Raw genomic sequence first — 15,690 nt, 5'->3', positions numbered from 1 at the left:
CTGTCCTTCCTTTCTCCACCCTCCCGGCTCCTCCAGGCTCCCGCTCCGGCCCCTCCTGAACAAAGGCCCCGTAGCCATGGTTAATAATCCCCACAGAAAGGCCCTGCTCGAGAGGAGAGGAAGGAGAGGGGAGACACAAAGGAGCGGCTGGGAGCCAAGCCGAGGAAGGGGCTGGAAGGAGGCGTTTTCCTGAGCTGGAGGACACGGCCCCAAAAAGGCGATCAGAGATGGGGCAGGGGTACCCCAAAGTGACCCCGTGGCACCCAGGGAACAGAGAGCCAAAGGCTGGACAGCCCAGGAGGGCTCCTGTTCTTAGCCCAGAGTGCAAAGCCCTGTGTAAGCCCTAGAGCCCCCCAAAATGAGCAGCAGGGACTGGCAGAAGGTGCCCCGAGGGTGGGGGGGAGCAGTGGCAGGGGAGCAGCCGGCCGCTCCCGGGCGGTGTGGGAACGCTCGGCGCTGGCCCTCATCCCATCCCTTCCCCGGGGAGCGGGGCCCCCTCGGCCCTGACGGTGTTGTGTGAAGAGGTGCAGGCCTGGCTGGACACAGCCAGAGGCTTCCGCCCTGCACAGCTGCCCTCCATCCACCCCGGAGACCTGCAGGGAGCCGGGCTAGAGCCGCCCATGGGCACAGAGCCAGCCCCTACCCCATGGGCACAGAGCTGGGCCAGAGCCAGCCCATGGGCACAGAGCTGGGCCAGCCCCCAGCCCATGGGCACAGAGCCAGCCCCCAGCCCATGGGCACAGAGCTGGGCCAGAGCCAGCCCATGGGCACAGAGCTGGGCCAGCCCCCAGCCCATGGGCACAGAGCCAGCCCCCAGCCCATGGGCACAGAGCTGGGCCAGAGCCAGCCCATGGGCACAGAGCTGGGCCAGCCCCCAGCCCATGGGCACAGAGCCCCCAGCCCATGGGCACAGAGCCAGCCCCTAGCCCATGGGCACAGAGCCCCCAGCCCATGGGCACAGAGCTGGACTAGAGCCAGCCCATGGGCACAGAGCCCCCAGCCCATGGGCACAGAGCTGGACTAGAGCCAGCCCATGGGCACAGAGCCCCCAGCCCATGGGCACAGAGCCCCCAGCCCATGGGCACAGAGACAGCCCCCAGCCCATGGGCACAGAGCCCCCAGCCCATGGGCACAGAGCTGGCGGGGGTTCCCTGGGGGCACCTGGCACAGAGCACCCCAAGCACCCCCAGAGCCCACCCCAGCTGCTCTGGGTGTGGCTGCAGGGCTCGGGGAAGGCACAGGGCCCCCCGTCCCACCTGGGACACACAAGCTGCCTGTCGGGACAGGCACAGGCACAGCCCACGCTGGGCCAGCTCCCTCTGGCAGCATCCCAAGGTCCCCATATCAGCAGGGATCTGCCTGGGAGTGCAGGAAAAGCTGGAAGGGGCTGTGGTGTGTGCTGGGATGCACAGCCCGGGGCCTGGCTTCGTGCTGGCCATCGCTCCCCTCCGGCTGCAGAGAGCCAGGCCCAGCAGGAGCCAGAGGAGGGAGGCAAATGCAATTGCACACTTCCAGATCATTCCTGCAACCTGCGATGCTCAGATAACGCCGGGAAGTCAGCCCTGCCCTGGGCAGGGTCCTGTGGATCCCAGGTTTCCAGCAGCTGTGCCAGGGACTGGCAAAGCCTCACCTCTGCCAGGGGCGGAACTGCCTGCCCAGGCACAGCCTCCTCTGAGAGGTGGCAGGAGGGATGGAGGAGGAGAGTGCTGGGAGCTGTGGGGGCCCAGGCACCAATATCCCTCCGCTGCCAGGGAGTGGGAGCTGTGGGAGCTGTGGGAGCTGCTCTGTGCCTCAGGTGGGGCCAGACCTCTGCTGCCTGGCTTTCCCACCCCAGCTGTGTGCGTGGGACTGCGACACAGGGGCCTCATCCACAGTGTGTGTGCATCACTGTGAGCGGGGACTGCAGCCAAATCCATTAAGCGAGCAGATAAACAAGAAGGCGTGAGATCAGGCAGCAGGGAGGGAAGATGAAGGTGGCCAGCCTGCCACGCTCCCCACGCAGAGTCCCCGAGCCCGCCGGGTGCCACACACAGCGTGGCGGGGTGATTTCATGCCATCTGTTCATGCCTTGATTTCAAATCCTGCCCCGCTTCCCCAGAACGATTCGTTTGTCAGGGGAAAAAAACACGTTTTCTTCAAAGCAGGCTGAAGCCTGACCAAGTGGAGGCAGAGCCATGCAGGGAGTGCAGGGGGCTGCCTGAGGGTGGCATGCTCCCCAGCCTGTTTTCCCCAGGGAGTGGCATTGCCCTTTCCAACTGCTGGGAATTTTCTGCAGAGGTTTTCTTAGCAACATTCTGCTTTATTTTTAACGCGGAATAAAAGCTAGCCCCAGAACAAAATGCACCAGGGGCGTGTCAGCCGAGCTCTCCCGCTTTGTATGTTTGACTTTGGTGGGTGCTTTCCCGTGGGCCTCCTTCCCTCTCGGGGTGGCATTCGAGGGGTGTTTTGTGCCGAGTGGAACATCCCTGCTCCCTGCTCCAAGGAGAGCAGAGCCTGAGGCTCCTCCAGCGCTTCATCCTGCCCTTTTGGAGGGAGGGGAAGAGTGAGAACATTGTCAGGGAGTCCCTGAGCCCGGGGCACCCACTCAGGGGGTGGATTTCCCCACCACAGACAGGGAGCTCCTGCCATGAGGTGTGAGAGCATCCCAAAACTGCGGCTGTGAGGCCGGAGAGCAGCTCCTGAGCATCCTGTGGATGACGGCACAGCTCCCTTGCACTTGTTCTTCCCAGCAAAGGGAGGAGGAGGCCTCCCCTGTCCAGCAGCAGCGCGAGGGCTCTCAGCCTTATCGCTGCCCAGCATTGCCATTTTAAGCCACTGATCTCCTGGGGAAAAAACTTAATCATTTCCGATGAATCACTGAGTGTGTTTGGCTGGGAAAGTCTTGTGGGGGGGTGCTGGTCAGCCATGCAGAGGAGGAGGAGGAGGAGGTGGAGGAGGAGGGCATGGGAAGGGCTGCTGCATGGCACCAGCCGGGGAGCAGCGCTGGGGCTGGGGGCCAGCACGGGGGGCTGGCGGTGGGAGAGGTGCCTGGGCATTCCCAGGAGGAATGCTGCGGCTCCGGGGAACCTGCAGCCCAGCCCTGGAGTGGCTCAGGGCGGGTCGGAGGGATGCAGCCCCTGCCTGTCGGAGGACGGGAATGCTGCAGGGAAAGCAAGTGGAGGAGAGAAAAGGATGTGCAAAAGTTCAGAGCGTCTGGGCTGAGAGCGGGAGGAGGGCACTGTCACAGCTCCTGGGAGTTTGGGTCTGTCCCCATGTGTGATGGATCTGGATCAGCGAGTTTTGGGTGTCCTGTGAATGGGGAATGGAAACAGCTTTGAAGGGGAGGAAAACCATTGTCCTCCAACAGCCCCTCTGGCTCTGATTAATCCGAGGGAAACTGAGGCACGGAGCCAGGCTGTGACAGGGACACTGCGGCCGGGTATCCTGCATGGCTGGCTGTGAGCAGCTCAGCACCTGGCGGGGTTTGTTGTGCTCCTCCCGGCTCTGCCCCGGGCTGCCGGAGGGGCCGGGCTGCGTTGGGCTGGGTGATTAGCCCTGGATAATGGGAGCCTTGTGCAGCCCCGCGAGCCCCCCCGCCCCCGGGCCGGCCCCCGGCCAGGCTGCTGCCCCGGCCACCGCAGGGAGCAGCTTCTCCACAGCCGCCCCATTCAACAACAGCTGCGCGGGGGCTCGGGCCGCTGTGATGCCCTGGGGCCCCGCCTCGGGGACAGGACGGCGCTCCCAGCGGGGCCGGGGGACACCGAGGCTCAGCGGGGGCTGGGGTGTCAACCCCGCAGACCCTGGTGACCCGCCTGGGACACGAGCCTGCTCCGCCCCCCCAGTCCAAACCGCCCCCAGGTGTCCGTCGGAGCCCAGATGATGACAGAGTGATTTGCCTCCCTGTTTTGAGTCTGTCCTTGCTTGGCGTGGGTTCAAAGGTGACCCCCCAGCTGTGGCTGGGCTTTAGGGCAGTGCGGGGCTGGGGCTGAGCAGGGCAGTAGGTCACTCCTGATTATCGCCACCGCTACCTGCACATTGGACTCTCAGGGACTGTCGCCGTCGCCTGCATTCCCCAAACACTCTGAAAAACACATCCCGCGCCTCAGCCCCTTTCTCCGGGTCTGTGAGTGATCCCACCTCCAGCGCCCGGCTGTCTGGCTGCCTCAGCCGCTGCACGCCCGGACAGGCAGGAGCTGGCAGGTCTGCGAGCCCCTCCGGCGCAGCTGGGGCCGGCCCGAGAGCGGCGGGGGCCGTGCTGGGGGCCGGCCCGCGGCCGTGCGGGGCCGGACAGCGCGCTGCGGGGTGGGCGGCGGCGGCGGCGCCCGCCCGGCTGCTGCTGGGGGTGATAAGCGGCTGCGGGCGGTGGGCAGGCACCACGCCTTCCTCCTCCTCTCCTCCTCCTCCTCCTCCTCCTCCTCCTCCGCCGCCTGACGTCAGCCCGCGGCCCCGCTCAGTCTCGGGCGGCCGGCGGCGGGCATGGCTGGGGGGCGGCGGCCGGCGGGGCTCGCCCTGGGCTGGGGCTGCTGCCTCCTGCTCTGCTGCGGTGAGTGGCTGCGGGAAGGGCCGGGCGGTGCGGGGCCGGGGCCGGGCGGTGCGGGAAGGGCGGAGGCGCGCACCTGCGGAGCGCCCCGGGGCGCGGCGCGGGGTCCCGCGGAGCCCTGGCGGGGATGTCCTTCGCGCCGGGGGACACCGGGCTGCAGCGGGGGTGCGGGGCTGGACTTTGCCCCTGTGCGGCTCCCCGAGGTGGCAGCCGCGGGGGTGTCCCCGCAGAACCGCGGCGGGGCCAGCGCCGGCAGCCGGGAGCGCTGCGCCCCTCGGGCGGTGCCTGGCGCGGCGCCGGGAATGCTCGGATCGCGGGGTCGGGGCAGCCCAGGTGGGATCGGCCCTTCCCAGCGTGTGTCCCCGCCCGGACGGCCCCGCGATCCGCGGCGGGGCGGGTCTGCGTGCCCCGTCCCGCTCTCGGGGCCCCTCTGCAGCCCCCCCGGCTCAGCGCAGGTTGAGGGGTGACCCACGTGCGTTCAGCGCGCACCGGGGTGAGCTGGTTGTTGTTAGGAAGCATCCACCCCTTTCCTTCTAAGGAGTTTTCCCCTGAGCGCTGTGTTTCTCTTGGCTTTTTTTTTTTTTTCGTGCTTTCTTTTTTTATCCACTTTCCAGTCCATTTTCACCCTCGGGGGGTGGCTGCGCTTCCTGCCCTGCCCTGCCCCGCTCCCCGCATCCCGCCCTCCCCTCGCCGGGGGCCCGGGAGCGGTCCCGGTGCGCTGGCTGCTCCCTGCCCCGCTGAGCTGCGGAGGTGGCCCCGGCGCTGGGAACCTGCCCAGGCCGAGGTGTTGGAGCCAAAGTCGGGCTCAGAGCGCAGTCTAGAGCAGGCTGCTCCCACCCCCGTCCCGTGCCGGGATCCCCTTCCCACAGCACATGTGCCGAGCCAGGAGTCTCTCAATGGTTGGCGGCGTCGGTGTATTTGGAAGCCCAGCCACGTGAAAGGCTTGATGCTTCCCAGAAGCACAAGGGGCCACGGCCAAGACATTCCCAGGCCCGCCAGAGCTGCTGGAACGGGGGGCTGAGCCCACCCCGGGGCTGCCCGAGCCACCCCCTCCCTTTGTGCACCGCGGTCGGGCTGTTAGAGAGGTGTCTGCGTGTTGTCACCGAGCTGCGGGGTGGGGTTGATTGCTTTGCCAGGTGCACATGACGGGGTCCTAACAGAGTGGTGGGGTTGTTTTGGGGTGCAAGGTGCTGGTCCCCGCTGCAGCAGAGCCCTGGCTCCGTCCCCATCCCGGGCTGGGCGGAGGCGGTTGGAGTGTGGAGGTGTCGGGCGCTGCTGCTGGCGCTGCTTCCTGCGGGGCTGGGGCTCTGCGCCCTCTTTCTTCTCTCTGTGAAGAAGACAGGGTGCGGGTGATGCTGTTTTGGGGCACCCCGGCTCGGGGATCTGTGCAGCTTTCCGAGGGAATAGGAGGGTAGCGTGTGTGGCTGTGCCGGGAGCAGGCGGGATCTGGCCGCAGCTGGTTTCCCCGAGAGGGGAACACAAACCCAGGGGAACCTCAGGCATCCCATGTGCGGCTCCAGAGCCCTGCGGTGCCTCTCCTCTTGCTCCGGGCCGGGGGCTCTGTGCCGCCAACGCAGCCGCACTTCTCGCCTTCTCGCCGCACACCTCGGCTCTGCAGGAGGCTGGCGAGGGACTGTGCTGCTCCCCACCCCCTTCCCCAGCTCTAAAAGCAAATCTTTGTTCTTGTGGAGCTCTGGCTGCCGGCCGGCTGTCCGCCAGCCAGATGGAAAAGGCACGGGGGCTCTCCTTCCTTCCCTGCTCGCTGCCTGCAGACGCCCTCTCCAGATCTCGAGGTCTCGGGCTGGAGCTGTGCCAGGCACTTGGGGTGGATGGAGCTCGGTGCTGCAGCTGGGCTGCTCCACGCGTGGCTGATGGAGCTCCCCAAGTTCCATCACCAAACCTGCAGCTGCGCCGGGCACAAGGGAGGATGGCCAAGTCCCCGGAGCCTGCTGTGCCAGGCTGGCTGTGCCCAGCACCTCTTTAGTCTGCCCACGCACAGAACAAAAGGTCTTGGAGCTGTAGAAGCGAGCCTTGTGTCCCCAGGGTTGTGGGGGACCTTGTAAGTGTCCCCTTGTGTCCCTCTTCCAGCCTGTCCCGGAGGAGGTGGGGAGCAGTGAGCCCTTTTTCCAGGCAGGGTGGGGGCTGCAGCGACCGTGTCAGCCTCCTCAAGGGCAGTGGATGGCTGGGAGGGTTGTGATCCTCATGCCAGCCCCGGATGCCAGCCATTCTCCAGCTCTGAGCTCATGGTTTCGCTTGCTCCGCTGCCTGGTTGAGGGCTCTCATGCCGAGCGGGTCAGGGGGAGGGCCAGCTGCTCTCCCAGGGGCTGGCTCTGCCTGGGGCCCTTGCCGAAGGTCTGAAAATGATGGAGAGGCAAAGTCCGGCCTGGCTGCCTGCAGTCTGGAGTGCCAGGGCTCAGGGGAGGCAGCATGAGGTCAGCAGGGACACACCCCAGCCCCAGCTTGCCCAGTTGTGCAGGTGCCCTCCTGCAGCCGGCAGCCAAGTCGTGGCTGTACAGGTGGGCAGCTGCCTCCTGTGCAAAGTTTTCTTTTCCTTTGTATTCTCAGCCAGTTTCCTGTCCCCGCTGCGTGCTTATCTCTGGGACTTTCACCTGTTTTTCCAGCACCTTCTTTGCTGTGCCGTGATTTGTTCGTCCCTCTTTGCCTAGTGCCAACTGTAATGTGCTGAGGGGATGGGCGAGGGCCAAAACCTGTGTGTTGGGGAGTTCTGAGGCGGCTGGTCCTGCGTGTCGGGGCCTTTGCTGTGGCAGAAGGGCTCCTGGCTGCGTTTTGGCTTTGTGCCACCACAGACCCACTCCAAACAAAGAGCATTCTGTGGGCACGGCGCTGCCCTTTGAAGTCGCCTCGGTGGTGGCTGTTACGGAGCGGGCGCTATCAAGGGAGATGTTGACACAGCTGCTTCCTCCAAGCCTCTTGTCCCCAGCTCCCATACCTGGGCTGGCTCTGTTGCTTGGGCACAAGCTGTTGTGCCCTCTGCAGGGCCGTGTGCCAGCCCAGGGCGTGCAGAGCCCCCTTTGCTTTGGCAGGGATGGTGGCAGTGACACTCCCAGCCTTGCTGTGATGCCGCCCTTGTCTCTGCTCTGCCTGGCTGGGGCTGCCCTGCTCCCAATCCTTGGGAAGCTGCTCCATGCTGTCCTGGATCAATAGCCATTACCTTTCCATCCTCTCTGGAGCAGGGCCAGCAGCTCCATTACTGCTGTGGGCAGCTGGGCTGGGAGGAAGAGGGTGCAGGGATGGGCAAGCTCGGCTCACAGGGGTGTGGGCCCTGTGCCGTGGGTGGGCAGAGCTGGGCAGGGAGCAGAGCAGCAGCCAGGGGAAGCTTTGGGAATGCTGCAGGGATGGATCCTTTGACTGCTGGGTTCCTGCGGGGGCAGCAGGATCAGAGCTTGTGGAGGGACCTGGGAGTCCTGGCTGTGCCAAGGCCGTGGTGGCTGGGGATGTGCTGCCTCCCAAAGGTGTCCTGGGGACACAGCTGGTGGGGGCACGACATGCCATGTCCCCCCTTTGGGTGCAGGATCGCTGGCCTGAGCCCGTGGGCTCCCTGTGGATGCTGAAGGCAGTGTGGCAGTGGGGTCCTGGCTGTCACTCCTGCTGGGCTGGGACACGGTGTGTCGAGCACAAGGCACACAGCTTTTGGGGGATGGAGATGGGGACAGGCTGTGCTTGGAGAGCCCATTCTTCCCCATTCTTCCTGCCCCTAACAGCAAATTCTGCCCCACAGCTGCAGCCAGCAGGCTGGAGATCTCCATGCCAGCCATGGTGGAAGTGGAGATGGGGGGCACAGCCAGGATCGAGTGCAACTTCTACATCCCTGAGAATGCTTCCTACACCTACATCGACTGGTTCTACGTGAGTGCTGGCCTGGGAGAGCAGCTCTGGCTGCTGGGCTGGGGTGGCAACCAGCCCAGGGCGTGCTGCCGGGCTCCCCAGCCCAGCCTGGCCCCTCACCTTGCAGATGGACCGCAGCAACAAGCAGGTGAGGCTGTACCACATCACGGGCAGCGGGGTCGTGGAGGACGACACGGACTACAAGAAGCGGCTGTCACTGGGGGAGGACAAGGCCCTGTCCATCAGCGCAGTGACAGTGCAGGACGCCAGGACCTTCATGTGCCAGGTGGGAGCTGGCAGCTACGGCGTGGGCGAGAGCAGCACCGAGCTCAGCGTCTACAGTGAGTGACACAGGAGGGCAGCACCCCTGGGCAGCTGCTCTGCGGGGCTGGCTGGGATCCCACCCCAACCCATCCCTCCTAATATATGTGGGGTGGCTTTTCTTTCCAGAGGTCCCCGAGACCCCTGAGATTGAGCCCAACTCAGCAGGCATCTCTGTGCACAACAGTGAAATCCCAGAGGTGAGGAGAGGCTGCACGCAGGGGACAGGGAGGCTCCCTGCTAACCCTGACCTGTGCTCACGGCCGTCTCTGCCACCACAGATCGCCAAGTGCGTGAGCAAAAACAGCTTCCCAGCTCCCAACATCACGTGGCACAAGAACGGGGAGCAGCTGCACAACCAGGAGAACAGTGAGTTGGGCGGGGATGGGCAGCCAGCTCGGCAGAGGGGCTGGGGGCTGGCACCCAGAGAGCCCCAGGGGAGCCCTCCCGCGTGGCTGTGTCCCCCGCAGATGTGACGATACTGTCGACGGTGACGCGCGAGTCGAGCGGGCTGTACACGGTGAGCAGCACGCTGTACGCGCCCGCCACGCGCGAGGACCGCCACTCCCGCTACCACTGCGCCGTGCACTACTGGCTGCGGGGACAGAGGCGACACAGGGACTCGCAGCGGGTCAAGGTCAACATCTTCTGTGAGTCTGGGGCCGGGGGGGCCGCGCCGCTGCCCCGCAGCGGGGCTGGGCGCTGACTGCCCATCCCTGCCCCAGACTCCACCAAGCACTTGAAGCTGCAGGTGATGCCGTCCTCGACGCTGGTGAAGGAAGGGGACAATGTGACGCTGGTCTGCGAGGCTGATGGGAACCCGCTGCCCGTCTTCAGCTTCTTTAAGAAAAACGTGAGGCTGGAGGGGACCGGGGCACCTTTCCCTTGGCAAACGTCTCCTGGTTGCTCCTTGTCCCCTGCCCGGAGGGTCCTGGGCAGGGGGACGCAGTGGCTGGGTGGGAGGGGGCCTGTGTGGGGCTAAGGACTCTGCTTTGTGCCCACTGTCTGCAGATGAGTGAGTGGCAGGATCTGACGTCGCTGGCAGAGCCCGACAGCGGGGTCCTGAAGCTGCACGACGTGGACAAGAGCAACAATGGCACGTACAGGTGCCAGTCCCTGGACCTGGATGATTTGTCACAGATAGAGGAGGATGTGGATCTTGTTGTGAACTGTAAGAGAGAGGGGACTGGACCCTGTGGACCTCGTGGTGGGTGCTTTGTCCCTCCTGCTCACCCTGCCCTGGTCTCCATCCCTCTCCTAGACATTGAAGGGGTCCGTGTGAAGATGGAGCCGTCCTCAACCCTTCGTGAAGGGGACAGTGTGATGCTGAGCTGTGATGCCCACAGCCCCGTGGGCCTGAAATACCAGTGGAGGGATGAGAAGGTGGGTAGGCATCCCAGTTCTGTTGTGCTCAGGCTCAGCCTGGGCTTTGCAGCAAATCAGGCAGAGTCAGGATCTTGCTCCATCTCTCCTGAGAGGCCAGGGGAAGGATTCCCTCTTTCATGGACCTGCACTGTCCACCCCAATATTGTCACCTCCTGGCCAGTACTGCAGGGAGGTCCTGTGCTTGCAGGTTCCCTCGCTGTGCACGGGAGGGCTGAACCCCTTTGGGACGTGGGCACAGAGGGCTCATTGCTGGGGACATTCCTTCCCAACAGGGCAGGAAGCTGGGGGAAGGGAACCAGCTCTTCCTGAGCAACCTCACCTTCGAAACCTCCAACACCTTCAGCTGCAAGGTGATGGCCCCGAGCGTGCCAGGACTGGAGCAGAGCAAGGAGGTGTTCGTGGCTGTTGAGGGTAAGACCTGGCCTGGCTGCAGAGTGACCCCTGCCTGCCCAAAACCCACTCCATTGAGAGCTGTGGGTGCAGAGTGACCCCTGGGTGCAGAGTGACCCCTAGGTGCAGAGTGACCCCTGGGTGCCCAGCACCCATTTTCCTGGGAGCTGTGGGTGCAGAGTGACCCCTGGGTGCAGAGTGACCCCTGCCTGCCCAGCACCCATTTTCTGGGAGCTGTGGGTGCAGAGTGGCCCCTGCCTGCCCAGCACCCATTTTCTGGGAGCTGTGGGTGCAGAGTGACCCCTGCCTGCCCAGCACCCATTTTCTGGGAGCTGTGGGTGCAGAGTGACCCCTGCCTGCCCAAAACCCATTCCCCTGGGAGCTGTGGGTGCAGAGTGACCCCTGCCTGCCCAGCACCCATTTTCTGGGAGCTGTGGGTGCAGAGTGGCCCCTGCCTACCCAAAACCCGTTCCCTGGGAGCTGTGGGTGCTGATGTCCCCTGCCCCCAGGGAAGCCGCGGATCGTGGCCATCAGCTCCCCGCTGTACGTGCGCCAGGACGAGGTGGTCAACCTGACCTGCAAGGCCATCGCCGTCCCCCGGCCCACCGTCCAGTGGAGCATCAACGGCACGGTGAGAGCTGGGAGGGGCCAGCCTGGCATGTCCGAGGGGCTGCCCAGGCACTGAATCCTGCCCTGCCTGCCCTGCCCAGGCTCACGAGTACATGGACAACCAGCACATCGCCAGCAACCTGACGGTGCGGGTGAGCCAAGACCTGCTGCAGGCGGGAGCCATGTGCCGGGTGTCCAACAAGCTGGGTGTCAGTGAGAAGCACATCCAGCTGGTGGTGGGTGAGTGTCAGGCGCTGCTTTCTGTCCCAGGAGCCCCCAGCAGTGTCAGTCCCCCCTGGCGCAGGCGCCGGCTGTGCCGTGCTGCCGTGGGGTGGCTGAGCTCGGTGTCTTTCCCTCCCTTCCTGCTCTTCCAGATGATTCCATCAGGAAAGGTCAGTCTGCTGAGGGTGTCCATCAGGACATGAGTTATGCTCACCTCTAGCCTGGGGCGGGAGCTTGGCTGCTGGCTGTGCACTGCTTTGTTCCTGCTTCTCTCCCTGCCAAGCCAGGAGGGAGGCGGAGGCTCTGTCCCCCGTGGTGGAAAGCTGCCTGCTTGTCCTCAGTGAGGCCACCAAGCGCAGCTTCTTGCAGCCCAAACCTGCTGGGCAGGGAAGCAGAGGGATGGCCTGGTGCCCTGCAGGAATTCCTGTTATCCACCCTCCTGTGGCACATGTGGCATGGCAGCCCAGAGCAGAATTTCTGTGTTCCTACAGAAAGTGCCCCAGCGGAGCATGTCTGTACTGAAATCTGCATCCTGCAGGCAGCTGGGGAAGCACTGGAGCTTTTTTGGGAGAACCTTTCCTAACGCAGAAGGGAAGCTGGAGAGGGTCACGGTGGGACAGGCATTAATTTCTTCCTCTCCCCGTTGTGTTTAGATCAAAAGTCAACAGCAGAGAGCCAAGGGGTGATCATCGTGGCCATCATCGTGGCCATCCTCGTGGTGGCTGTGCTGGGCGCTGTCATCTACTTCCTGCACAAGAAAGGCAAGATCCCGTGTGGCCGAGCCGGGAAGCAGGACATGTAAGCACTGCCACCTATCCCCCAGGGGCCTGTGGGGCTGCGGGTGCTTGATATCACTCATGCTTCCCATCCCATCCCATCCCATCTCACCGCTCCGGCTCTCCCTGCCTGGCGCAGAGCGGGGCGGGAGCACGGCCTCGGGGGCTCGGCGGCTTCTCCAGCTTCCCACAGGGCACTGCCGTGCAGGGAGGAGACAGCAGAGTGGTAGAGCAGCCAAGGGCCCCCTCCCTGGGCAGTCCAAAGCTTTCTGTGAGCTGGAGTCTCTTTGACCGCAGCGCTCTGGTCCCCTGAGATGGAGCCCCAGGGCTCGGGCAGCCACGTGACCTCCCGGGTATCGCCAACGCGTCTCAAAAATTGTCACCTCCCTCCCCTAGCACAAAGCCAGAGGCCCGTAAAGACAAGATTGTAGTTGAAGTTAAGTCAGATAAACTTTCCGAAGAGGCGGGGCTCCTGCAGGGCGCCAACGGCGAGAAGAGACCCGCAGCTGACCAGGTAGGACAGAGCGACGGGCACCGCCCGCCCGGGGCCGCTCCGGGGCTGCCAGCGCGGCTCAGGGACGGGGCTGCACCCAGGTAATGCTTTGCTCCCCTCCTCCCGCACTGCCCACCCTGCACGGGCCTCCATCATCCATCAGCAGCGCTCGGGGGGGCCGTGGGAGGGACGGGAGGGGACAGTTCTGGGAGGTGACAAAGCTCTGCTGGTGGCAGTGCCCTGCTTGGCTCTGCCTCCTTCCGTGGAGCAGCAGCCGGGCTCCCCAGGGGAGAAGGAGCTAAAACAGAAAGATGTCTGGCCAGAAGTCAGAGCAGAGGCTGCAGGAATGGGTTCCTCTGAGCCAGAGCTCTTGGGATGAGTCCTCTGGGACACGAGCGTTCCCGTCACCTGGGACGGAGCAGCTTTCCACAGTGTCACTGCTGGGCCACCGCTGCCCATGCCAGCCACAAGATGCAGCCCCGGAGCCCACTGTGGTTTTATTTGCCTCTGCCTGGCTCTGCACAGCTCACGCTCCCCTCCCCTCGGGGCAGGTGCCACCCTGGGGTGCCCCAGCTGTCCCCACCCCTTGTGTGTCACCACCACCCCTGCCGGGTTTGTGTTCATCCCTAACCGTGTGTTTTCCCTGTCCCTTTCTCTTCTGGCGGAACTGAAGAGCGAGAAATACATCGATCTGAGAAACTAGAGAGGAAACCTACTAAGTGCTTTCTTCCTTCAAACCTTTCCTGCTCTTGGATTGCCTTCTCCCACCCCTGCTCCAGCCCCTGGGGAGCACGGCCAGAGACCACCCGTGTGTCACCGTGCTGGGGACACCTCCCTGACTCACCTGGCCATTACCTCAGCCCTGGGCTCGCAGGTGTTGCCTTAGCAGCAAAGCTGGACTTGCTTTACTACTCCAGAGAAGCCACAGCAATATTAGGAAGAATTATATCCCATTAATCCCTACTTTGGTGGAAGGATTTGAGGCTCTTTCAGGTAATCTGTTCTGTACGTGTTGTGGGGAGGTTTTGACGCATTCTTTTTACCCTGACCTTGCTCAGGCTGGTGAAATTTGGGTTTTGGGATGTCTGAGGCACCTTAGCTGTAGTAGGTGCAGGTGGGAGGAGAGAGGAGTGGAAGGGGGTGTGTTAGAGAGGTGTTTGCAGCTTCCAAGAGGGTTCGAGTGCTTTGCTTTGTCTTTGAACCGTGCCTGGGTCAGTTTATCCCAGCGGTGCTGTGACCCCACAGGAGGAGAGGACCTGGCAGAGCAAGGAAGGGGTGCCAGTCTCCAGAAAGGCTTGAGGCTGTCTGCTTTGGGGCTGTGCTGCCCCGAGGGGCAGGGCTCCCCTCTCCCCTCTGGATTTGGTTTATTTAGGGACGCTGCCCAGCTGCTGCAACAGCGGGACCCAGAGCTCCCACAGACCGAAATTCAATATCAGACAGGGCCAGTCAGTGACGTCTCAGGGTTTTTTTGTGCTCAGCCATTGCCAGCCCCAGGTCAAACTCCTCTCTGTGCTTCGCTGCCACCTCTGGCCCCCACGGGGAGGAGAGGAGATGGGCAAGAACCGGCCACGAGCTTCTGTGCCAGCCCTCCCCTGCCTCATCCCAGAGGGATCAGCCCCTCCTGCCTCTGCCTCCCATCCTCTGAGCTCTGCTGGCCACAAGGCTTCGTCCCCTGGGGGTCCCAGCCCTGCCAGAGGGAGCCGTCCCCGCCTGCTCCACGTGGTGTCCGAGCAAAAGCTTTGGTTTATATATATTTTTGTTGGATTGTGTGTACATTTCCAGGAGTTTTGTTTCTTTTTTTTTTTTTTTTTTTTTTTGTTTTGTCATCCGATACTTGCAAGGTTTTTTTTTTTTATATATGTGAAAAAATAAAGTACGGATTCAAAGCTGAGTGGTGGAGTTTGTTCCCACAGACAGAAGGGTGGGAAGGGCATTCCATAATCCCATGGAGGTTCCAACAGGATCCATTCATGCCCCTGTGGCTGCTAATAATACACTAATTAGTGCCAATGCTAATAAATCTGTTCATTCTAATAATAATGATAATAAATACAATAATAAATAAATAATAAATAATCCTAGTTTTAGGCTGTAATAGGTGATGATACCACTGGATCTTAAAAAAATAATATTGTAAATAGAATTTACTATTAGAATTTATTGATAACTGAATTAATAGCCAATACCAATAGTGTAGATGCTAATGCATACAGGAGATGATAATAAACACTAATAAACTAATACTACTAATTAATAAAAAATACTAATAAAGCTAATAACCAGCCCCTGTCACTACCCTGAGAGGACAGAGGGCAAATGATGGGTGACACCAAAGTGTCCCTTCTCCTCTGGGCCCAGCTCGTAAGAATTAATTCTTGTGTCCTCATCTGAGTCCTTGATCAATTATTGGGGACTCAAATGACCTAAAGTAACCCCTGTGACCTAAAGTAACCACAATTGGGGCCTCAAATGACCTCAAATGACCCCAATGACCTCACGTAACCCCAAAAAGGGCCTCAAATGACCCCTGTGACCTCAAGTAACCCCAATGGGGTCCTCAAATGACCCAAAGTAACCCCTGGAAAAATCAAAAAACATCCTCAAATGACCCCAAGTAACCCCTATGACCTCAGATGACCCCAATGACCTCAAGTAACCTCAATTTGCTCCTCAAATGACCTCAGATGACCCCAATGACCTCAAGTAACCCCAAAAAGGGCCTCAGATGACCCCAATGACCTCAAGTAGCCCCAATGGGGTCCTCAAATGACCTAAAGTAACCCCTGGGAAAAAAAAAAAATCCTCAAATGACCTCAAGTAACCCCTATGACCTCAGATGACCCCTGTGACCTCCGGTAACCCCAAACAGGGCCTCAAATGACCTCAAGTAACCCCATATCTTCATTTCACCCAAATTACCCTCATTTCACCCCACAGTGGCTCCTGTGAGAGGTTTTTCCCAAGTTCAGGTGTCCCCCATGTCCCCAGCCACCCTCACTGACCTGTCTGTGGCTCCTCAGTGTCCCCAAATGTCCAGGGGGCTCAGCTGGGCCACTGTGTCCCTGTTGGTTCCATTTCTGGGCCCCTCCTGGCTCTGGAATGTTGGGAGTGTGGCAGGACCTGGATTT

The 15,690-nt window shown here is 62.1% G+C and overlaps 2 protein-coding genes across 4 annotated transcripts in view; one reads left to right on the top strand and one right to left on the bottom strand.

Moving 5' to 3' along the window:
- ABCG4 (ATP binding cassette subfamily G member 4) overlaps positions 1-15,690 on the bottom strand; it is a 149,958-nt gene that overhangs the window by 71,520 nt on the left and 62,748 nt on the right. The gene's annotated exons all lie outside the window — the stretch shown is intronic.
- On the top strand, positions 4,418-14,453 carry MCAM (melanoma cell adhesion molecule). 2 transcript variants are annotated; one of them, XM_053996980.1, is made up of 15 exons: positions 4,418-4,522; positions 8,259-8,386; positions 8,493-8,706; positions 8,816-8,886; positions 8,968-9,055; positions 9,157-9,336; positions 9,412-9,539; positions 9,698-9,857; positions 9,948-10,069; positions 10,345-10,483; positions 10,972-11,093; positions 11,173-11,311; positions 11,947-12,091; positions 12,466-12,583; positions 13,236-14,453. In XM_053996980.1, exons 1-15 carry the CDS (start codon positions 4,456-4,458, stop codon positions 13,263-13,265), a joined length of 1,851 nt encoding a protein of 616 aa, XP_053852955.1. In that variant the 5' UTR covers positions 4,418-4,455; the 3' UTR covers positions 13,266-14,453. The 2 variants fall into 2 exon arrangements, with proteins under 2 accessions (XP_053852955.1, XP_053852956.1); XM_053996981.1 differs by lacking the exon at positions 12,466-12,583.

Source organism: Vidua macroura, chromosome 22, assembly GCF_024509145.1.
Source record: "Vidua macroura isolate BioBank_ID:100142 chromosome 22, ASM2450914v1, whole genome shotgun sequence".
In the NCBI taxonomy this organism is placed as follows: Eukaryota; Metazoa; Chordata; class Aves; order Passeriformes; family Viduidae; genus Vidua; species Vidua macroura.
Note: the sequence above shows the minus strand (reverse complement) of the source record. Positions and strands in the feature narration are given on the sequence as shown.